At 40.9% G+C, this 24,854-nt stretch overlaps 2 protein-coding genes across 2 annotated transcripts; one reads left to right on the forward strand and one right to left on the reverse strand.

The window, feature by feature from the left end:
* Nucleotides 1-9,415: 9,415 nt before the first annotated feature.
* Nucleotides 9,416-22,652, reverse strand: selenoi (selenoprotein I). Its single transcript, XM_069657725.1, has 10 exons — nucleotides 22,467-22,652; nucleotides 18,187-18,255; nucleotides 17,643-17,751; nucleotides 17,133-17,207; nucleotides 14,591-14,853; nucleotides 13,096-13,204; nucleotides 12,966-13,014; nucleotides 12,697-12,877; nucleotides 12,428-12,607; nucleotides 9,416-12,252 (listed from the first exon to the last, which is right to left on the reverse strand). The coding sequence occupies exons 1-10, from the start codon at nucleotides 22,521-22,523 to the stop codon at nucleotides 12,145-12,147; spliced, it is 1,200 nt and encodes a 399-aa protein (XP_069513826.1). The 5' UTR covers nucleotides 22,524-22,652; the 3' UTR covers nucleotides 9,416-12,144.
* A 285-nt stretch (nucleotides 22,653-22,937) lies between these two features.
* ost4 (oligosaccharyltransferase complex subunit 4 (non-catalytic)) lies at nucleotides 22,938-24,832 on the forward strand. The gene is made up of 3 exons (XM_069657666.1): nucleotides 22,938-23,026; nucleotides 24,255-24,392; nucleotides 24,719-24,832. The coding sequence occupies exon 2, from the start codon at nucleotides 24,256-24,258 to the stop codon at nucleotides 24,367-24,369; it is 114 nt and encodes a 37-aa protein (XP_069513767.1). The 5' UTR covers nucleotides 22,938-23,026; nucleotide 24,255; the 3' UTR covers nucleotides 24,370-24,392; nucleotides 24,719-24,832.
* Nucleotides 24,833-24,854: the final 22 nt, after the last annotated feature.

Raw genomic sequence — 24,854 nt, forward strand, 5'->3', positions numbered from 1 at the left:
TTGAAAGCTATCATTCAATCAAACAATCAGCCAAATAGCCTTTCTTATCACAGAAATTACGCCTTTCTTTTCATATCCTGTGACTTTATTAACTAGTAATGTTTTGTTAGCAAAGATTGAATGTTATCATTAGCTTTTGTATGATCTTAGCAAATTTAATATCAAATGTGTTGTTTATTACCGACAAATACAGCTTAATGTCCCTCCTGATTGTTATTCTCTCAGTTGCTGATGAATCAGGAAGCAGTGAAATGATATTTGCTACATTCCCTAAGCGTAAACGATATGCAAAGCTGAAACACAGCAGTATATCATTATAACAGACAAAAGATAGAGCTGCAGTTTTGCAAACTGTACCTAGACATAATTAGGCTGTTCCATTCATGCCTCGCGATCCAACAGCACTCCTTCCAAAACAAAAAACCTACAGGACACACCGTTTATAAACTGCAGTGCCAAAAATTCAAACTCTTACTTAGCTCATCAATTTCTATTTGGCCTCCCTTAGCTAGGCTTTGGTCTAGCTACTTTTGACCATTTTATGTTAATCTCAGTCCATCACAATGTGAATTATTATTGTTATATTTGTTTTCACTGTTCTTTATTAAATTTTTTGTACTAACATTGAAAGTCAAAGTAAAAACAACTCTCATTCTATTTGTCTTTGTGGCAAAAGTTATTTATTTATAATAAAACATTAAGATAGAATACAGGTATGTTCTAACATGTTTACTTGGATGACTGTAATATTCCAACTTTAGCCAAATATACATATTTTGCCATCAGAAAAGTGACTGCCAGCACTTAAAGCAACTCTAGGCTTCAACATATCCTTGTAACAATGTAAGGTTTATTTCAGATGTATTTTTTATCCATTTATTTATTCTGTAATATGTTATTCAACCACTTAATCTAACACATTATGAATGGACCTTACTAGCTTTGACTGCACCATTCTACCACTGATATATGAAATTGTCTCAAAGTAATATTAGCTCGTAAGTAAGCTAACTGTTGTATCTATCAAGTGCTTAAGGCTAATGCGTTCACATAAAAATCTTATTTAAGCACATGCTTACATAAACAGACACTAGAATAAGTTAGCATTAGCAGCTTTTATAAATCAGGCTGCTGGCTAGCTAAGGATGCATCAGTACTTCAGAACACTATCCCTTGTGAACTTTACTGTAGGCCACCGAATTAGAGGTAAGAGCCATTGAAAAAGGGCTGATATCAATCAGAACAGATTAATTCAGAAAGTGGTCCACACGAAGATAAACACATCTTAAGTTACTGCTGCTTATTAGTAAGCTCTCATGCTATAATCTTTGATTAAGATTTATTAGAAAACTTGGTTCCTATTCATTAATTCTGGTTTGATGACTACTCAGCAGTTTGTAGGTGCTACCACAACTATTTGTTTGCTCAACTGATGAGCGCAATGCTCTCAAGTTACAACTAGGTAGTGTTTTGTGGTTTGGACTAGAACCAAAATGTCTATGAACAATGGCAGCAACATAAACTTGGAAATAAGACTTCTCCCTTTTTCTTTTTTTTTTTACATTTATAAACCTATCGGTAAATACAACACAGGTTTGAAGCCTTTATGTTAAAAATGACTGTTACGTATCTAATGTTTCACTGCAAAAAGCCAATTCTTATCAACACCACTGTGACAGTGCTTTCTAAATGATTTGCCATTCAAATTCAAAGCTATTTCCCCCCGCAAATAATCGAGCTCACACTTCCATAAATCTCTTGCAAGTGCCTTCTCCATCATACGCTATCTGTCTGTGAACTTGTCTTTCCTCGTTTCCCCCCCATCTGGATCATTAATATTCAGACGTGCTGAAAAGATGTGGAGGAATCTGGTTGCTGCTTTGTGGCGCTCTTCGTGGCTGCTAAATAATTGAGGGGAAGTCACCTGATACTCTATTGTGTATGCTTGTGTGTGTGTTGGTGTATGGCGCTATCCCTGCGTGTGCTCAATAAGGACAGATTGAACCCACTGAGCTGGATACATCCCCCACTCTAGTTACCTCTCTGGCTACTTAACACTGATATGAACCAGTAAGCTCTGATACTGTATCAGACAAACACACACATTCACACTGAACAATGGCTCTAAACTAAACAAGGAGGACTGGTAAACGGTTAACCTGGTAGATAAGTAAGCCTTAAAGAACACAGGGGAACTATTTTGTTAAAAATCCAGAGACCAATAAAAGTCAGTGCGATGTTATGCTGTGATATCAATTCTTTAATACTTATTAGTATTCATGCAGGGGACCCACCAAAAAAGCTAGTTCTGGCAAGTTGTGGATGCTGGAGATGTCAACATCCTCTACGCTCCCCCCATTGAGAGCTGCGCTAGGTCAGCCTGAATCTGTTTGTTTCGATTCTTACGCACATGCATCCATTCAGAGTATGGAAAATGGATTAATAATGCATGTTACAAATAGGGACGTATCCATGGCCACTGGAACATGCGTGTACATGCATGCTACAGTGAACATTGTTTTGCCAGAGGAGCATGCGTCTGTAACGGCAACATCGAACGGCGACATTTCCGTGGGATCACGTTCAGTTATCAGTGACACATTCACTTTTATGCTCTTACACTCGGCTCCTGACCAGTGACAGCCACCTCAAACACATATCCTAAGATTCAGTACTTGTTGTAATCTCATTAATTGTGTGCACAGCAAAACTTGGACTTGACTCCTGTAAGACTTGAGACTTGAAAGCAGAAACCTTCTCATCACGACCACATGTCAAAGTGTCTTCAGATAAGACACTGAAGCACCATTTTGCTCCCAAGGTATATCCATCATTGTGTCAGTGTGTGTGAATGTGATTAGATCCTGTTGCAGAGCCTGGCACTATGCATAGCAGCCTCTGCCAACAGTGTATAAATGTGTGTGTGTGAAAGGGTTAATGTGACAGAGCGTGTGTAAAGTTTTTTACCAACTTACTCAGCTGAGGAATTCTCACCTTTGATATTTTTCCTTACTGATGGTCAAACCCCTGCAGAGTTTGACCTTATTTGTTTCCTGCCCTCAGTTTCTGATGTACGTTGAGGTGCATTAAAGCTTGAACAGCTCCCAGATCTCATTAGATGAGACAATTTAGACACGGCCACGTATGGTCACTGTGAGTTAACGACCCATGTATGTGTCTAATTAGATTTGTTGTCATTTTAAAAATGGCAGAACATGCCTGGACATGTGTTTGGTATTTGTCTACCTACACTTGCTTCCTCTGATGTTTGTTACTTAGGAGATAAGCTAGTGAAGTGAAGCCTCAGAACAGGTAGAGTTATATGCTGTTCTAAGTAAGTCATTTAGGTCCTAAATTATCTTTCTTATTTCACCTTGACACAGGTATGTGAGGATGTAAATCCACATGGTAAGAGTTGAGTGTGAATATCATCTGCTAAATGCTGTTTAAGGATATAGGCTCCTAGAACAAGTTATGTTCTCTGTCATTCATGCTAGACTGTTTGTTTGATTTATTATTATTATTTATTTTAACAGGAACCATGAACAATATCAAACATGAATGTTATCATTTACTATATTGTACTAAAGTTAGCTTTAAGCTAATGTTCATCCGCAGTCCGTTGGCAGGTCACCATACAAACACCACAAGACACGTAATACAGAACGACACAGAGCAGTACATTTCAAACACACGCTCTCTCTCTCTCACACCCGCACACACCAGCAACAAAAAAATGTTGGTTTATGACGTATATTCGTCCTAATGAGCCAATTACCGTTTTGTACAGAAATTAGCTGTAAGCTATCTAGCACCGTATCTAGTGTGACTGTCTGCTGTTTTAGTACAGATCAATATCCAACTGAACTCAAAACTCTATTTTTTCTATTATATCCTTTTAGTCTTTGTCCTTAAACCATGTATTTGTATACTCACGTTTTCACATGAACAGAAACAGGTTTTATATCAATTAACGCTGCCCCAGACATATTCGTGTTTTACCCACTCTTTTTTATTCTTGCCTTTCTGTGAAATTGTGCTGCCTTAATAATGTGTTTTGTCATTCCTTGAGCTGCATGCTTACATCAGCATGCTAGCATGTTCGTAATGATAATGCTGAAACTCTATTGCTTAGTGGTACAGTGAATGTTTACCATCTTAGTGTAGCCCTTTTAGCATGCTAACATTTGCTAGCTGGCTCTACACAATAAGTGGAGCTAGTTTCACAGAAATAAAGTCACAAACCAAATTTAAACTGATGTAAAAGGGTACAAAGTTGTAACAATTAATCCTGAGTGAGACAGATAACTGACATACCCAGATACCAGCCTGAAAGCTGAGACCTTTATTTGATACGTGTGTACATTGTAGATGCTTGATCATCTATGCCATCATCTAATGCACTTTAGCTTAATCCCCGTGTTAATGCCAGATGAGAGATGTGTCCTTTGTGCTCGCTCTTTATAGATCAATTGCAGGATTAAGAGCCGAGACAAGAGAACGATGATGCTGCTGCCCCCGACATCAACTTCTAGATACAATGGAGGCAAACACCATGTCGGACTGTAAAGCAGAACTCAGTGTCATGTCATTTTTTAATGATATTCTCCATGTACATTAATTAGCTCGAGGTAATATCATAGTTTGATACTGATATACGCTTATAATGATACTGATATGGAAAAATGATGACGGTGGTCACCTGGAGGTCGCAGGGGTTACAGGTGCAGTGGTTATAGAATGGAGTGGATGGTGTTACCCCATTAGCACTTCAATAGTCTTGGGTGTCTCTTAGAATAAATGCTGTGCCCATCACCGTGCGCGCATGTGTGTGTGTGTCAGTCTGGGCTAGCCTGTGTTCCCGCGTGTCTAGTTTCTAATGATGGTCATCCATAATTGAGTTTCACCTCACAGGGGGGAGCTGTCCTGGGTGCCGCGGTGGTTAACAAGGCCCGAGCTGATGCAACGACTCCGTCTATGTGTGCGTGTGAGAATGTGAATGAGTCACGGGGGTCATCAGCGCACAAAACGTCCAGCGCCGCAAAGCAGCAACTCGAGCCGGACTCTGTTTAATTGATGCCACCTCTGATTAACTGTCAGTTCAGCATCAACAGCAGCTAATTCACTAAAAGACGGTCGGAGCGGAGGGACACTGTGTCTCTTTAACCTCGACACATGAACTGCCCTTAACCTCAACACGTGCGAGCTCGGCCTACACAGCAGGCTGACATTTCAAAAGGTGCTATCAGGAAATGGGGGCCTTTTTCTGAGGACCTCAACCTACTCACATTTAATCTAAGTGTAGTACAGGAAAACCATTTATCTTTAAAGGGTCATCACTGAACAAATTAGAGGAAAAGGTCAGTTTTTTTACACTATCTCACAAGTTTCTTCCATGGGATCAGGTTTTGTGGTTTAATTGCAATAATATTAGACATTCCCGTCACCTGTAGTGCTGTGCCTCGCAGTTTTTAACACTGGAGGCTCCAATTTGGCTTCACTGGCTGGAGTTAGCCCAAAATTCATGAAGAGTCAAGTCTTTTACATGTTTTGGTTGTTTATTAGATTCTTTTTTGGCCTTTTATGTCTTTATTGAGGGAGAGGACAGTGGATCGTGTCGGCAACAGGGGAAGGGAGAGCAGGGATGACACGCAGCAAGCAGCTGAGGGTGGACTGTAGCCTCTGTGCGATTTAACCTCTGAGCTAAGCCTGCACCCTGAATCTTTTACTTCTTCTTTAAAGACCAGTTGTAAGCCATTAATAAGAACTTTTATGCTGCTCAAATGATATTTAATAAATGAGTAAAAGGTCATGGGTTTCATGGCTTTCTTATTTATAAAGTGTAAATAAAGTCATCCATAAGGCATGCTGCAGTTACACTTATTACTTCGGGTAACGGCTTTTGACCGGAACTTATGACCCTTTGATATTGAATTTTGTAATAAGGGTTATTAAGAATTTAATATTTTTTGTTGAACACTTTTATCGTCTTCCCTAATGGTCTATTTTATCCAACAGTTTTCAACAGTTCTTTTTTTAAAAATTTAATTTAGTCTTTATTGGCTTTTCTGGCCTCCTTTCATAAGATACTCTGCAATTTAACTACTCAGCACTCATTTTTGTAGTTTCTGGATAGTAATTATAACTTTTATATTAACGTTCTTGCTTTTATGTAGCATAGTGAGTTTAGACAACCTCACCAAACTCTTAATATTAATAAATCGATAATAACTACATTATTGTCAGGATGCTCTGCAGCTAGACAGGGCAGAGAGGAAGCATCTATAAAGCATTACAAACTGATTTAATAACCATAAAGTTTATATATTAGTTAAATCTGTCATCCTCTCAAGGTTACATATTTGAAAGTGGTACCAGCTCTTTAAGGGAATACTGAGTTTTAACTGTTGGAATCAACTGTTCAAAACGAGCTATCTTACTGAGCGAGGAAGAAAGTTGCAGTCTTTGCTGTAGGATTAATAAATTTAACAGATTTCTTTGGGCGCCTGTGGCTCAGTGGTAGAGTCAGTCGTCTTTCAATCGGAAGGTTGGTGGTTCAATCCCCAGCTCCCAAAGTCTACATGTTGAAGTGTCCTTGGGAAAGACACTAAACCACAGATCCCGGGGGCATAGCCAGTCGGGCGCTTTACGTAGCAGCCTCTGCCATCAGTGTGTGAATGGATGAATGTGACATGAAGTGTAAAAGCAGCTTTGAGTGATCGCAAGACTAGAAAAGCGCGATATAAGTCGCTTTAATCATACATATACATCCTGAGCGTACGGCCCCTCTCAGGCAGGAAGAACAGCGTAATGAGAGAGAGCTCTAATCTACGTTTATTTCAACACACTGTGTGCTGATCTCGATACGGTCGACTGTTCCCAGACAATGGGTTGGATCACATATTTAACGGACGAGCAAACCGCTGGCTCGCTCACAGCTCATTGTTTGGATGAATCATTGCTCGAGCAGAGTCATATTTCTGGATGAAAAAGATCCCGTCAAGATAAGCGGCCATCCTGATCGGCTGCCAGCTGTTTTGACAGGCAGAACTCAGCACCTTCACGTTTACAGCAGAGGGCCGATCCAAGACTGACAAACTGGGCCTCTGCGCTGAAACGTGGCTGACTCAATGATAAACAAATCATCATTACAGGCAAACTGGCCTTATGGTTTCTTCCTTTATGTTCCTGTTAAAGACTGCTGCAGGATTCCTCTCTGTTGTAACGTTTTAATTTACTTCCCCTCCTCATATTTCCCGGTCCCTGGTGGTTTTAAGAGTTGCTGTGAGTGCAAAGATGATAAAAACAAACACTCGCATGCTTTTGCTGCCAAACTCTTGTGTGAGGAGACAATCAATTACTAATGAAGTCTGTAACAGAAAGCAGAGCCTCATGAGTCACAGGTGTTAAGTTCAGCGCACATGTTGTTCACACTGTGAGGGAGACTATAAAAACGCCAACTGTTGTTTTACCCGAGAAACTCACTTTAGAGGGAAACGTGCAAAGGAACTTTCACCACGTTCACCAGCATGCTGCAGGATAGCTGGTAGACGACAGCATGGATTGTTCTGCAGCTCCACCTGCTGGAGGCTCCGTGTACTGCAGCTTGTTTTGCTGTTATTCATCTCTGTCCCAAAATGAACCACTTGTGTCTCTGCTATCAAACAGCTCTGCAACACATTTTATCTAGTACAAACTATCTGCAAAATATTTACCAAACATTTCACACAATGCATCACATGTCTCGGCTACGGAAGCCCTAAGCAGACATGCACCCAAATGTTTTCCCGTGATAACAGATCTTGAGATCTCGACTTATTTATCTCGCTGTTTTTCTGATAACAGGATAATTTTCTGTCAAAACAACAGCTGTGATGTTACAGACCACGACATGCCATGCTGCCATTGCCCACACTATAGAGGTAAGTTAAGCCTGTTTCTATGTTTGTTTTGTGCTTTTGCAACTCTGGGGGAACGAGTTATGATCATGTGACGTTTCGGTTGTGCACTGTTTTTACCTAAATAAATAAGATAAGATAAATAAGTCGAGATCTCAAGAAGACAAGCAGAAGTTACTTATTGTCACAGGAAAATGGTGTAAATAAAATGTATGGATGCATGTCCGCTTAGGGCCTCCGTACTCAGCACCACTCTTATGAGCAATAAAATAAATAAAGGGCAACAAAACAAAGTTTTAAATCAAAGTCTCTAGTAAACTGTGTATATTTGTAGTGTTCTGTTGTACCATCTGTAAAGTTTAAGTACCCATATTAAATCTATTAAATCTAACGGTTGCACCTCTTCAACCTCAAACGGATGGTTCCGGTTTTCTGAAGTGGGGATGCATGAGGTACTAGTCCCCACCGAGAACAGCGTTTCGTTGTTTCCATAATATTTTATTTACTTATAGTTCTCTTCTACAAACCGCTGACCTGAACAGCTGATCTGATGCGCTGCATACGTAGGGATACAGGGCCGTTGTGCAGAGTAATGCTGTGTTCCAGACAACTGGGAACTCCCCAGTAGAAATTTCCGACTTCCAACCTCAGAGCGTTCCACGTGCACCAAACATAAATAAAAAACATGGCCGACCGTGACGTACATGTTCATGCAGGACATGTGTTACTGTATGATAGTAGTATTATTTCATTTAAATGCAGTGAAATATATATTACGTTGCTTTTCAGTTGATAGTTTACCATAAACGATGTGCCTCTCCATTGTTGTGTGACATCAGAAATCTGATTCTCGTGAGTCGTCTGGAACGCAGAAGTCAGGTTTTCCGACCTCCGACCAGAAAAAATTGCTTTGGACTGCCATTCAAAGTCGGAGTTCCTACTTGTGAACTCAGAGCAGATTCATCTACCCCGACTTTACGAGAATCAGATTTCTGACGTCACACAACAACAGAGAGGCACATCGTTAATGGTAAACTATCAACTGAAAAGCAACGTAACATACATTTGCCTGCATTTAACTGAAATAACTACTACTATCATATAGTAACACATGTCCCTTTAAAACATAGAAACTCAACCTATACAGCAGATTGACACGAAAAAAAAGTGATCGGAAAACATATTTTTATATCTCAGTACTGAAAGCTAGTTTTTTTGTTTTTACTAAGTTCCTCTTGTTTTTAACTCATTACCCTGGATGTGAATGAGGTTCATGATGTTTTGCAGAAAGCATAAAAATGTAGGTTCATTACAAAATGGGTTTCAGGACAGAAGCTTTACAGCTATCACAACATAGTAATATTTGATTCGGTACTCCCCATTTTATGTACTTCACGCTGGATGTACAGACTCTGCCTCCAGTACCAGCTGTGCCACTACATAAGCGTCAACACTGCTCTCTGCTGCCACCCAGTGGGAATAAAATGAACTTCAGCTCTGGCTGGGACACTGGGAAGTGGTTAAAGAAAATTCACTTTTATTTATTTCTGGACAGTCCTTTCTCTCACTGGTTAAATACAATATCACAAGTAGCCACACGGAGGCCCCGGAGTGTTTGCCAGGGCAGCTTACACAACAACTTAGTCACGATTTGAACAGCTCATTAATCCGGGGGAGGGGGGGCAGGGGGGGATAGAGACTGCTTTCCTAGAAAGTGGTGAGTGAAGGCGAGGAGCACACTACAAAATATGCCCAGAAAATGAGCTCAGAGATGTTTAGGCATGAATTTTCCAATTTTCATTTTTTCTGCCTCTTTTGTTTGTTCCATTAAATGGCACTGTTTTCTCAACCGACGATATGAAATGAGATCCTTTGTTGCATGTAGCACTGTGTGAAGTGTTTGCAGACTGTGGGGGAGGTCTTCACACCCAGAGATGTGCCCTCTAAAAAACTACTGCAGAGAAAAGACCAGATCTAGTCAGCCACAGAGATGTACATTGTTTTAAAAAACCCTGTCCTCTCTGATCTAGGACCTGCTACCCTGATAGTTTAGCAGCTGATGATATGGAAACCGCTGATTTGCGTTTTCCGCTGGTCTAAAAAAAAAGCCATATTTGGTGAATCAGCCTGACGGAAAACAATCCCATTTGTACTTTAAAAAATAAAGTCAGAAATAATATGTATTTACACAGATATGCACACATACAGAGTATACACCCATACATTCACGGACTTGTACACGTGGATCTGCACATGCTCAGACAGCGCATGTGCTCACCAGAAAAAACAGTTAAATCTCAGTCACTTCAAAGTCACAGATGTGGGGCTTCAAATCCAATTTCACCTTGTGTCAATGAATGCACACAAGCGTTCTCCAGTGGCGCATGTACTGCAAACCAAATTGAGCATCTTTACTGGGTGTTCTGGCAGTACAGTTAGATCTTCATGGCCATAATAGAACTACAAGGCTGTGGTCCTAATGTTCAGTGTTGCTCAATAAGATTTTATGTACAAAACTTACAGACAAGTTGTAAAAATGATCCACAAGTATTTGACAGAGTTCGTCCCCAGTGTACCTTATGTGAATTTACCTTTTCACACTGTGTCACAATCACAATGAGATGATTCACATTCAGACTTTGTCTTCGACGACCAGTTGAATCCTGTAGAGATCTTTCCCAACATTTTTCCCTCATTGAGACCCAGACGTTAAGACTGACTGGATCCATCTTTTGTCTACATGTAAAAGTGAGGAATGACTTATAAACCAGAGCCCCGCCGGACTGAGCGGGGATAAAATACTCTAGTTTCATTGGTTTTAAGAGATCTGAAAGAGGTCCTTGCAGATAGAAAAGACCATTGAAAAAGCGGGGTCTCCAAAGGGTGAACACAAAATAACTTATTTCCTCAAAACTCCCATCACACTGACAGATTTGCAATATAAAGCGACACAGGCAATAAGTCAAGTGTTATTCTGGTTGAGTTTGATCAGTTACCCAGTCCAGTCTGCAGCCACTACTGACAACATTTGACTCACACAGAGGAACAGTGTTTAACAGACTGAAAAAGAAAACATGAAAATACACGTTATCCGACAGTATAAAAGGTGTGATAATATGTGTGTGTGTGTGTGTGTGTGTGTGTGTGTGTGAGGCCAGGCAGTGTTGTGGCGTTTTTTACGGCGTCCTGTGCGACGGCTTGTTCCCTCAGAGTGAATCCGCTCCGTTGACGGTTTTTGAACGCACTCTTCATTCAAGCCCTTCGCAGCTAAAACCACAAACCACCGCCGTGACGTCACACGAACAAAATCATACGAAATATAAAAGAAAAGTAAAAAAAAAAAAAAAAAAAAACAACGAATCAGCATGAAGACACAACACCTCAGAGGGAAGGGACGGCCGAAAGGCCAGTGCTCAGAGAGGTCGGAGTGAGGGGTTAGTTGAGTTCAAAAGGTCAGCCTGGTCAATTCTTGCCCCGGTTAGTCAAAAATCCGACTCTGTTCACTCCTGACATCCGTCACCACAGAGCAGAGTGGAATTAATTAGAGGGAAATGTATACAATGTTTAACAGGAGTCATAATCCTTTTTAAAGTTTGATGTCAGTTTGAAAATAAAATGCCCCAACCCCCTAAACACTCACTATATATAGAACTATTAACAAACATCACAGGGATCTCCAACTGAAAATCATCTGATGACAAAAAGGCGACTGAGCCGTTAACCTCTGGACTCATGATGAGCCAGAACTTAAAGGTTCGGTCGCCCTCTAAACAACACTACTTGAGGCATTCCTGTTATTAGAATAAAATTAAATGGCGTTTCCCAAAGGCATATTATACATTCATAATACTATGTGTGTGAGTGAGTGTGTCTGTATTTGAAATACATGCCACACCATATAAATTATCTGCGCCAAAGCAGAATAATGTACATGTGTGTGTGTCTGGATGGCTCCTGTCCTCAAGACTGAAGCACATTTCCGTAGGAAACAATTGCACCTCGTTGGCTGAATCTGTTAGCCAATCACCAATGACGGAAGGCAGAGCCCCTGGGCCCGCCCCATCGCCAAGTCCAGAGTTCGGTTGGTTGGTTAAAATTGTGTGTGAGTGTGTGTGCATGTTTTGGGACAGTGGTTATTAGGGGCCACAGTCCATCCCACTCGCAGCGTCCTCAGGGATGGAGGGGAGGGGATGCGGTATCCGTGGTGATGAGAGTGAAGTGTCAAGAAGCAGAGGAGGGGAGGAGCCTAAACCTCTGCTTCTTTCAAGCCGATTCGTTCCTCCTCCTGTCAGTCACTGTTGGGCTTCTTCAGAGAGAAGGCGAGGATGTTGAAGTGGTTGCTGAGCTGTTGTACCTACGATTGGAGAAAAAAAGTTATTTTACTCTTCATTTAAACGTAATTTGTCAATAACTGCCTTATGACAGAGCCTGGCTAGCTGTTTACCCGTCTTAAGCTAAGCTAACTTACACATTTACATATTAACATTTTTATGTCTTTATTTCAGCAGAGATGCTGTGTTCGCTCTTACCACTGATACTCCATAGTGTATGTGTGCTAGTAAGACAGCAGCTGTCCACAGATACAGCAGTAGGGTCTCATTGACGACCACCCCGGTCACTGCGAGCAACACCACGGGCGTCATGGGCAGCAACAGCCAGCTCAGCGGCTGGCATCGTGTGTTACTCATCTGACACACAATCAGCTTACACTGAAAGGCAAAAAAATACAAACATGAATTAACTTACATTACAGCTTAAAAACACAAAACGTGTAAAAAAAAAATTAGCAGGCGCTCACCGTGACATTAGCGAAGGCAGTTCCCACCATGAGGTAGAAGGTTCTGGGTTGCTGCTCGAGGATCTTGGTTGGAGAGAAGACCACCCACGTGGTGGACAGGATGAAGAGCAGGACGGGCGAGAGGAAGGGCAGGAAGGCTTCGTACAGGCTGCTGTGCTTCAGAGTGTTACTGCGGTGACCTCTACAAAACGACAAAGGATGAGGAGTTCAGAGCGCTGTGTGACTAATAATGCTACAACATTAGGATGCTAATGAAAAGGTAGACTTACTTCAGGACGTTGTAGAGGCTCATGGGTAAGGTCACAGTGAAGGAACAGGCTGGAAATAAAGAGAAAATTCATTAATACCGCTGCATCAGCCGGTGAATGAATGTATTCAGAGTGACCAATCACAGCTCACCAATGATCATAAAAGTGAAGAGGTCTCTATACAGGAAACGCCACAGGATTGGCTGGTACCACGTTTCTACGCCGACCACAGCAGTGACCAAGTAAACGAGGGAGATGGTCTGGAACGAGATGAGACGCGAGTCATTTGAAGGCGGGTAAGTTGGTAAATTATTATTATTTTTTTAATAATATCCTCTTCAAAACCAATAATATGAGATAAAAGTGTAGAAAGTGATTTAAAAAGTAAAAAGTAAGCATGGTCAACTGACTAGGCTTGTGAACAAGAACAAAGCTGTTTCAATTTACATATCTTCTTCTTGGATTCACAAGTGGTTAGCATGCTAACTCCTTACATGTAGCTCCACCTTTGGGTTTAATCACATTATCATGTGTGGAGCCATACAGCATGTATTTAAGATCATTTTACAGGGTTATCATTGTAAAATCGGCCAGCTGTAAACATTATTATGCTAATTTCAAGCTTCATATTTCACTAGGATACCTGTGGAGTAGCTTAGCATAACCCACAGTTAAAAAAAAAAACTTAGTTTTCTCACACTGGCCTCTGCCTGAAACGACTCAGTCAGCTCTGTCTCTTTAAGAAACCCTGCCCCTACAAGCCCACTTTCTTCTGATTGGCCAGCTCTCCGAAGCCTGCTGAGGCTGCACTTTGTGACGTCACAAAGAAAAAACGAGGTGAAACCTGGCGTTCACAGCAGCCCGCAGACTGAGCTGAGAAGCCTGGGAGTTACTCCATACATACTTTTACCTACAGATTTGAAACTTAACCCACATTTAGTATGGACATTGTTATAACATTATATATAGCTTATGTCTTAAAATGTGAAACAGCATAATACCCCCTCTTTAACTGACAGTAATATCAACGGCCAAAAGCACATTATTTGTGTACAAAAACATCCTGTTTCTATTTACGCATCTTCTCCTTGGATCCACAAGTGGTTAGCATGCTATTTACATGTAGCTTTAGCCTCTGTGTTTCATCGCATTATCATGTGTGTAGCCATCAAGAGCATATCAGAATACTATTACAGCTTTATCAATTTAAAACCAGTAAAACCAAAACCTGTAAACATTAACAAGTCAGCTGGAGACAGCGTTTTTTTCAATCATCTGATGAAGCTAAAATTAGCTAGCTAACCTGTGAGCAACAAGCAGCATTTCAGCAGAACCAACAGCCATCGAGTATAATTACAAATATTTATATTAATATAGCAGTGTCCACATTTACAGACATAATGTTGAAATAGATACTATAAAGTTAAAAACTTTATATGTGTTGACAGAGAGCTTGACTAGCTTAGCAACATTAATAAAGGGGGCGGGGCTTAGCAGATGGTCAGTTAGCTTGCAATTTATTTCATCTTATTTTCCATCAAGGTTCGTGTGTGTGTGTGTGTGTGTGTGTGTGTGTGTGTGTGTGTGTGTGTGTGTGTGTGTGTGTGTGTGTGTGTGTGTGCGTGTGTGTGTGTGTGTGTCCTTACCACTTGGCTGATGTCGTACCCCCAGGGCAGGAACAGAATGCCAGTGTTGTATTTCTCCCAGTGAGACAGAATGAAAGAGAACAGCACCACCCACAGGATGTAATACAGCGTTGCCACGCCCACGCCACTTGCCTCACGCCCAAATATGGAGTAGACGGTGGCCACAAAGAAGATGCAGGCCCAACTGTCCAGGCCATGGTCAAACAGCTCCCCTAGTGGCGTGGAGGAGTTTGTGCGACGAGCCTGTTTACCATCAACACCATCTACACAGAACAAAAAAAGACACATTGTAACATACAGTACATGTTTGGCTAAACATTAACATGTAAAATGCAAAAAAACGTTTCATTTCCACTCAGTCAAAGTTGCCGCCCACACTCACATAACTGTGAAAGTCCTTGGACAGTCACATTCCTGCTTCCCACCACTGAATTCACGGTCCAAGCGACTGAACTGGACACTCGTTTCATTCACACATGGAAGTATTTTACACGCAGTCTCATAAGAAACTCCATGTGGAAAGTTGTTTGATTTTATTGGTTCACAAAATGGTCAGCGAGATTTTAAACAGACTTTGTTCTGGTTCAGGGAGTACGACACAAACAGAGAAGGATTTTAACCGTATAATAAATCGGCATGTATTTGATGCAGTAACATTTGCTGACCAACAGCTGGGGGGAAATTGGTAGCCGGGAAAGCATGCAGGGTCAAATGTAGTTCTCCCCTCTTTATAATAATTCATTTGAGCTTTAAAAGTTACGTTAATAAAAACTGCATCGTCATGGAAACAATGACTCAAATTGTACTGCTGAAAGGCATTATTCAGTGACATATACAGTACATCATGCTAAATGCTACACCTTGCGTGTAAATACTGCTTTGTTAAAGTGACTAATCATACTTAAGGGATGGGTTAGAGAGTAAGGAGGGTGTGCCGAGTAACATCAAATTACAATCTCGGTTAAACCCTCTATTCAAAATAAGGTAACATGATTCAACCAGTCAGTCGACTTGTTTTATCCTGACCTGTCGTGCAACAACCTCTGCTTCAAATACAGTCCAAACTACATTAACAGAGTTTTTGGGCAACTTGGGGGGAGCAGAAAAAGCTGAAACAAAGCTGATTTATGTGAAGTGTAAACCACAGTTCAGCAGGCGGCCAGAATACATGAGGAGTAAATACTGACAGTGTACAATCATAACATGCACCCGTGTTGACAGGCCGTTACAGTCGTTTCAGGATGCAGTTTGAATAGTTTTGCTCGAGGGCGTTTCAACAGTACAAAGAAGGCCGAGTGTAACTGATGCACTTCCCACAAACTTTATGGCCTGCTGCTACTTAAGGAGGACTTCCTACCGTCTTTACAGTTCTTACAACTGAGATGAAATACTATATAGTCTTATCATCTTATCTTAGATCACTTTTAACCTCACTCAGTGTATGTTTTATTAAAATGGCAACAATAGATTCATTCTAGTTTTCCTCACTCCAAAATGAGTATATTCAAATGATGATCCCGCAGACAGCCTATTCAAACTGGTATCTTGTTTTTTATCTGATGCAGGATTTTATATTCCTCATAAACACTGCAATCATACTCGCAGAACAAAGAACCACTAAGGACAATGACATGAAACAAAATTACACTTATTCCGACCTCCAGAATACCGGACACTAGGGCTGCATGATATTAAAAAAAAACTAACATTGCCATAACTTTTTGTTCTGCTATATTTATTGCAGTATGAACAAAATACAGCAAATTATACCAGATAAATGCAGTGTGCTTTTATATACATATATACCAGTAATTAACAATCATACTGCATGAAAAACTAGAGAGAGTGCAAGTGAAGCGACAAGTTTCTTTATAAAATAAATACAGACTTGCGGGCTGCAGTTGCATTACTTATTCGGTATGTAAACTCCCGTTTCTAAAGGTGTTCAAATATATGTTTTATCAGCGTGACCAGCTCAGTGAGGGTAACTTTTAGAAACGAAAGCTCGCCGTACGCTACTTTCTCACATCGAGCTGCAGGTGTAGCCTGCTCCGTTACCAGCCAGTATTTGTAGCCGCAGCGTTAATGAGCACCAGGACGAGGTGCTGCCGATCACGGCAATATACACACTGAAAAGCCGCCATGCGTAACTAAAATCCTGCCTCGATCATCCCACCGGCATTATGCGTGACGGCAGCAGCGTCGCGTGCTTGTTTACAGTTTACAGGCAGGTGACACACAGACTCTGCAGCTCAGCGGTCAGTTCGCTTTGTCATGACGGGCTGCACTCGTGTGTGGAAAACAAGAAAATGCACCGAGCAACATAAAAGTAGCAGCTTGACATGTTGCAGTTAATTTGCCTCACAATCACTAGTGCACATCGCAAGTTCTCTATCATTATATTTTAGCATGTAATTCTCACTAACCGCCCTCCCCATCACCTCAATGCTGGTTTTGAATACAGTCCCAGTTTCACTTGACAGAATACATTCCATAAGGAGAGAAAAAACAACACACAGGCGGTGTGGGGGTTAGGACTCACCGAGTGTGTAGGCCAAGAAGTTGAAGATCCCTGCAGCAACCCAGACCCAACTAGGCACGTGTTCATATCCTGCAGCTGAGACGCACATAATGTAAACATGCAGCATACCACACAGACACAGAGAAAAGAAAAACAGCCATACATTTCACTATTTTGTACCTCTATGGAATAAGCTGAAGAGCATATTTGTGTGTGATTATTTAATATGCGTCTCCGTAGTGTGCCTGTGTTTGCATTTTATTCTGTTGTACCTGTGATACTCTGTTTACCATCTACAGATAGTTTACGTGTGGTAGTCGTGCAGTGTTTGTGTGGGTTTGGATGTAATGGGTTAGTGATTACCCTTAGCCAGCATTGGCAGTCATGTTTCACTAAGGCATGGACTTTGCCTTTCATAAACACACTCAACAACAGACACGCCCTTGGTTTTCCACTTCCCTCAAGCACTAGGCAAACACAACTAAGTGTAAAAGAAGTAGGAAGTACAGGAGGTAGAGGAGGAGGACCTACCAGAGGCCGTGAAGTCAAAGTCATAGAAGGTCAACATGAGGAAGTTCAACACTAGGAACATAAAGCCTGTGAATGTGATGAGGTTTGGAGCCAGCCATGTTGGTAGAAACTGTGGAGAAAGACAAGGACAGAGACAGACAGATAGTTAGCTACGGAGAATTCTCATCATAATAGAGACGCTGATTAAACAACTTTACAGAAATTATCTTTGTCTCAGTTTATGGACTGTTTGATTCGATTATAAGCTACATGTGTCAGTGCCATTAAATGCTGTTAACACAGATAGACTAAGAAATAAACAGTGCGTTCATTTATCAGGTGCATGACTGCACTGAAAACAACACAGTACCTCCAAACACCAGAACAAACTATTACAACCAGAGACTGATGTGTTCTGGCAGGGACACAGAAGAGAGGGAGGAGGTAGTGGGGGAGGCCGTCTTGTTACTGTATCACATCAGACGGTTGGAAACCTCATTAATGATGCACACACACACAGAAACACACACACATACACACACAGGGCCCAACAGGCCTTTCTTACCTTCACTACAAAGTTCCAGAAAGGGTGCATGACGTAGACGGACAGGGGGTTCGAGTCCACTGCGCTGTACTGTAAAGAGACAATGAGACAGGATGTGATAAACAGACACAACATTGCATCTTTTCTATTCGATTAATCGCAAGACAGTTTGTGAGTGTAAAAGGGAGCACCACATGGCCTCACATAACTTGTTTACTGGATAATTTTGGTAGCCTGTCATCCTGCATATCAAACAAACCTGATGCCAGCCTGTGTTACTCTATCCAGGCCTTAGTGACATGTGTGCCAGCCACAGCGTAATGCACCTTCCCTAGTCTACAAACAATTTCAGTTTTTGTTTTCACATCATCCATTCATGCCCTGGATACATGGGACATGCATTCGCACCATTTGGCCGACCAGATGAGGCCCCTGCTAGCCATCAGCTTGACTAATTTGTGTCACTTTGGTGGTGACTGCTAGGTAAACTTGCACAATGGCTGAAAAAGGCGAAACAGGTACAGTCTAAAACTGACAGAACAATGGAAAGACGCAGGAACTGTAAGTTACAGCTAATATACACCCTTCAACACTTGACTATTTAATGCACGTCATATCATCAATGCCATATTGCACAAGGTTTTGGCAGTCTGCAGATTTTCCTCATGTTTTGCAGACCTAGTTCAAATGAACCACTAAAAAGACGAGGTAATGCTGCAACAGGAAACCAGGAATGCAGATTAAAGTGCCAGTTCGCCGATCTCCAACCTCAGTCCGATCATGCTATTATGGCGAGCTAATGCCATTTTGGTAGGAAAAAAATACAGTTTTGCTCTGTGCCTTTAGAGGACGCTATCCGCTTCTCCAGTGGGCTCTGGAAAACCTCCTGACTACGTGTCATTTGGCGGAGGCCAGGGAGCTCGCTAAACAACACTTCCTCAATCTAGGACGCTTCCGTGAAAGGGCGTCCAACCCCGACAGGGTGTCTCCACAAGGCTGCCGAACTGTCCTTCCCTCATCCTCATTTAGTTTTTGTCAGAAGAAGCTACTACACAATGGCGTCTGAAGATTTACAACAAATGGATGAAGATCGGGATGCACGATATTGGATTTTTTGCTGATATGCCGATATTTTCCAACCCTTTTTCGGCATGTTTGATGTTGTAAAGTTCGGTAAAATTATGAGAACGTGAGCTAACAGTTAGCTAGTGAAGAGTTGTGAAAGTTGTTTAACTTCCTATTCATGGGCTCGAGTTTCTGTGACTTTTTAGTCTTTATCTGTATATTGTTGATAACGTTGCGCAGGCAGCACGCACGCACACTCGCGTTGAGTTAATGTCGTAGCATTACGTCAAGCTTTTTTAGTGAATCATCGAGCATTTAGGCAGAATTAAAGCGTTGTTTTATCGGCAGAAAACTGACATATCTGCCTGCCTATATTTTAAAGCCACGATAACGTGCCGATAACATCGTGCATCCCTAGATGAACACACTTTTTACTATGTTGTTTTAGAGTCTGAGATCCAGGGCTGTCTATTCGAGCTGGAATATAGCGCCGAGGAAATGCGGCTTATGGAAGAGGTACAGGCTGAGGCAGCAGCCCTGTCGGTCAGCGAGGACAGCCCAGCAGAGGAGTTGGGACCTGGCAGTGACTGGTGGTGTTTGAGCGGCAGGTGAGTCATTGTGTTGCCACAAATTTCACCGTGCAGTTTCTGTTGGATGAGATGGCGTATGGCAGCGAAGAAGGAACAATATAATGTTCGACTACCCACGAAAGCTTTGCCGCCGTATCCTTTCAGAGGGAGGGGTGCAATGCATGCTGGGTGTTGAAGGAATGTAGAATGGGCGAAACCACGAGCTGTTTGTACAACTTTCTCCACAGCCGTGGCGCCAATTTCAAATATTACTGCTTCTATCGATTACAGAGAACACCAGCTTTGACTGACGGTGGCTTTTTCCAGAGGTGAGTTGCTTCTTTAAGGCTACTACTACTTTTAGCAAATTATTATCTGATTCATTAGCAGGATTGTATTGGAGCTCTTTAGTAGCTACATGGTATTTTGCTGGTTAAATACCAGCTGGCATCCTCGCTCACTTCCTGTTTGCCTATCCTGCGCAATAAAAATAATCTCATGGAAAATAATACAGATTACTTAGTAAGAATGTCCACTATGGCTAAAGATAGCTACTATGATGCTGTGTAATGTTGAGTGTGTTCCTCAAATCAACAAGAACAACAAATGTGATTCATCACCACTTAAGATAAAAAAAGTGACTGTGACCATAGTTCACACTCTCATCATGTACCCACCCAACCACAACTGAAAGCACACGCAGAGACACAAGTTACTTTAACATCAAAATGGTTGCAGTTTCTGTTTCGTCTGACAAAGGATGTGAGGGGAAGGAAGATGGATGGCTGCTTTAAAAAAAAACAACAGTATCAGTGGAACAATCTCTCTCTCTCTCTCATGTGCTTCGCGATTGCATGCTTGAAACAAATTGTACAAACGCCGTGTCAAAGAGAGCTACAGTTCTTTTATTCACTCACATTTGTCATCCTCCGCTGTCCTCCAGCCACTGATGCTCTGGGCACAGCAGCTGAGACACGAAGGAAGCCACTTAAAAAGCAATTATTGGAAAAGGGTCCCACATGATAAACAGCTCAGGGGGGGGTGTACGTGAAGTATTAATCAAAGGAAAGAGGTATTTGAGAGAGAGCGTCTGAACCACAGAGGTACATGTCATTTAAGGTGAAAAACATGACTCGGAAATAATTAAGGAAACTAAATAAATGTTACTGTCTCTACAGGGGGATACATTACGTGCTATACTGCTCATAATCTAATATATAAACTGCCCAATGATATCAAACTTGTGATATTATATCAATGAATAAGTGCCACTCCTGTTTCCTACAGTCCTCTATAGCCAGTAACAAGACAACAGGCCCCTTGTATCTGTAGTGCCAGATTAATGCTCATCTTTATGGGCATTAACTGAACAATTAAAGGTTTGTGTTACATGCAGAAAGGGTGATACTGTGTCAAGCCTTTCAACAACACAATCTTATGGTCACTGGAATTCTTGTAAAAGGGATTCAATTGTCAGACCCCCTTTATTGTCCATCAGTGTGCTGGTTCAAGTTTAGTGGTTTCATCTTACTTATCTATTACAACAGCTACTTTTTCTTCTCTTGTGTGGTTTCGATATGGACAAAAAATAGAGTACAGACTTTCTATATATAGAGGAAACAGAAAGGGGATAGGGGAATGTGTGAAAACATTAATTAAAGCCTTGTTTCATAGCCAAACACTAACATAGAGAAAGAGTCGCTTGCTAACTATTAGCACATTTGCGCCCATGTCAAGTACTACTTGTTAACCTGTTACTTCCGGTCATGACTTTCAAAATAAAAAAGAGCACCACTGTTAACTGCTGTCGATATATTCTTATTTTATCTTAAGTTATATATATTTTTGATCTAAAAGTACATTTTCTTTTTTCTTTCTTCCTCAAATGTTCTTATTTGATTCTTAGTACCGCTTACCTATTTCCTTATATATATTCCATTTTCTTATGATGTCTTATATTTAATATGTACATCTTGTTAAATGGAGCCCCGCGGCTATAGAATTTCACACGGTACTCGTATAACCGGAGTGACAATAAATATCTTGAATCTGGAAGTGATTACAATTGCAGTTTTGTACAGCTCTATATATACAGTCATTGGTCTACACATGTCGTCTTTATCTTCTTTTATTCTGCTTACTTTATTATTTTGACACTTGCTTTGTAATATAAACGTATGTTTCCCATGCCAACAAAGCTCTTGTGAATTTAAATTGAACTAAAAGTGTCATTGAGTAAGACATTGAGTATTTACTTCCCAGTGGTGCCTATAGCTGGCCTGAACCAATGCTAGTCAATGAGTGGTATGAAGCCATAAACAATAAAACTATGGTTTTACATAGAGATACATAAGAGATACCTGCAAAATCAACCTTAGTAGAGGCAAACTGTATTAAGAACTGAAATCGTTGCAGACGCGCTTCAATTGACCATGCTTTTATTTTCTAGAGAGAGTATGACCAGTGTCTGGTATATATTTAGGTTACTGGGTCTATCTTAACACACTCTCTTTGCCAGGGAAGCACCCTGCAGATCGTGACAGATATGTAAGCTGTTAAACACACACACACACTCGCACACACACACAATCGGACACACACGATCGGACACGCACTGTCCGCTCAATGGCTAACTGTTAGCAGGCTATCACAAGCTCAATATCACACCTTGTATTTGTCGAAGCCCGCGAGCTGCTCCTGAGTGACATATTCGTAAAGAGCCATGGTGGTACAGTCTGGCTCCACAACCAGATCTGATATCTCTTCCTTCTGGAAATGCAAATCCCAAACGTTAGCTGCCGTGTCGAAGCACCATCGAGCTCGGTCGCTGTCGTTCACGCCGGGTGAGGTGATGTCGAAACCATTTGGGCCACTCCTACAGAGTGCTGACATCCAGCTGACTGGGGCTCACTACCGCCACCTGTGGCCTGGAGGATTGCGATAAAATAATAAGAAATAAACTTCTTGAAATTCTACCCAGCGGTCCAAAGTATTACTATTTTAAATAATAAAGACATGAATTAAAGAAACAAATACGGATAATTAATGATGAGGTTTTATTTGTATGTCTTTTTTTGTATTGCTCACTAACATCTGCTTCTATGGTGCTTTTAAACGTGACGTGGCTCTCCTCTCCAACCGGAAGAAAGAGACAGCTTTGCTTGTTTGATGCTGAGCGGCTGAAATATCGCTTGAACCAGGAGTAAAACCCACATTTGAGGCATAATGTAAGTAAAAGCATTAATTAAACTACATTGTAAAGTGTTTAATTAGCTAGTTTCCTTGAAGATGCATTTGTGGCGTTCCCCGTGTTGGTAATTTAAGTCTGTGTTGGTCCTAATAGATAGCTAGCTAGCTTAGCGCTAACATCACACAGATTGATGGTCCAGTTTATAATTCACCAATATTTCCCGGCCTGATTTACAAACACCTTATAATAATAATTTCCTGATTCATATTCAAAGTACTTATTTACAGATTCCAGCTAATAGCAAAGTGTCAGTGTTGGATAAAGATGATATAGTCAATGTTAGCTCTGCATACACTGTTTAATGTAACCGTATAGGTACTTGATATCTGATTATAATTTCAAACATGAAAATGTTGATGGATTAAATGCTTTACCTTTACAGTGCTGCAAAACAAGTGATGCATAAGCTCACTACTATGCACTTTATTAAGAAATATATTTCATTAAAATTAATGTAAGCAAGTGAATGGAATATGACAATAAGATGTGTTGTACATTAGAAAATGGACAGGGATGATGCAAAATAGTGATGCACGATATTGGATTTTTTGCCAATATCTGATATGCCGATATTTATATAAAGTCTCCCCTGTAGTGCAATTGATATCATGCCTACTCTTTTTGTAGTGGCCCACTGGCAGATGCAGAAATAACATGATGAAGTGCTTTTTAAAATGTACATATTCACTAGGCAATATAAGAACTACTTAGGTTATGTACAAAATGCCATATTTATTTGTATGTAACGTTTTCTTTCAAAATAAAACTGTACTAATCCTACAACTTTTGCAACTATTGTAAATAGCAACCTTGTTGTCCGTATTGGAAACATTGAAAAACTGCCATACCGCAGACATCTTGCACCCTTCTTCAAGCTTGATGGAAGAGGCATGGTGCAGGCAGTGTGCGCACATTCGTGCCGAATTAATGCCGTAGCATTACGTCAAGCTTTTTTAGGGAATTATTGAGCATTTAGGCATTATTAAAACATTTTATCGGCTGAAAATATCGGCAGAAAAATGACATCGGCCAATGCCGATAATCTGCTGATACTGATAAGGTGCCAATATCGTGCATCACTAATGCAAAATAAACATTTAATTAAAATAACTACAACTTCCAAATAACTGGTATGCTGCTTTGGTCCCTTTTTAAAGACTTAACATGCTCCTTCTTACACTAACATATCTGTGCATCCTTTGCAGAATGGTGACCGACGTGCAGCTGGCCATATTTGCCAACATGCTTGGCGTGTCATTGTTCCTGCTGGTTGTGTTATATCACTACGTTGCTGTCAATAACCCCAAGAAGCAGGAGTAGAGTTCGCCAAAATGATTGGAAAGGTAAGGTCAATTAATGTTTGCCTAAAAAGGTTCAGCGCTCATCTTTTTTTTCTGGTTCAACTGTGAACCATCTTACCATCATTATTGAATTTGTGGATTAGTTTCCTCTTTGGTTAAAGGCCTGGTTTGCTAATGAGTTAAAGCAGACACACCAAATTAAAGGTCACCATGGCACCTGGTATATGAGTACATGGTTGATGAGCGTAAGCAGAAATGTTTCCTAATTTAACTTCTCACTGTCCTCTTTGCTGGTCTGAGCACATGTAGCTACCAAGATGACTTTTCCAAGTTCAACACCTGTGAACTCACTTTTTTTCTCTCCACAGGTGAGATGGGTCTCAGTGCCATCACCATGGAAACAACATTCCCCTCATGGAGATGAATTTCTTTGTAATATTGCACAGTAGAGTTTTTTTCTATTAAAAATGTGTAAATCCAAACTTGCAGTTGTGTTCCAGTACA

The sequence above is a fragment of the Semicossyphus pulcher genome, unplaced genomic scaffold, assembly GCF_022749685.1.
Source record: "Semicossyphus pulcher isolate SPU_LCO1_2020_fin unplaced genomic scaffold, fSemPul1.0.p SCAF_11, whole genome shotgun sequence".
Lineage (NCBI taxonomy): Eukaryota > Metazoa > Chordata > Actinopteri > Labriformes > Labridae > Semicossyphus > Semicossyphus pulcher.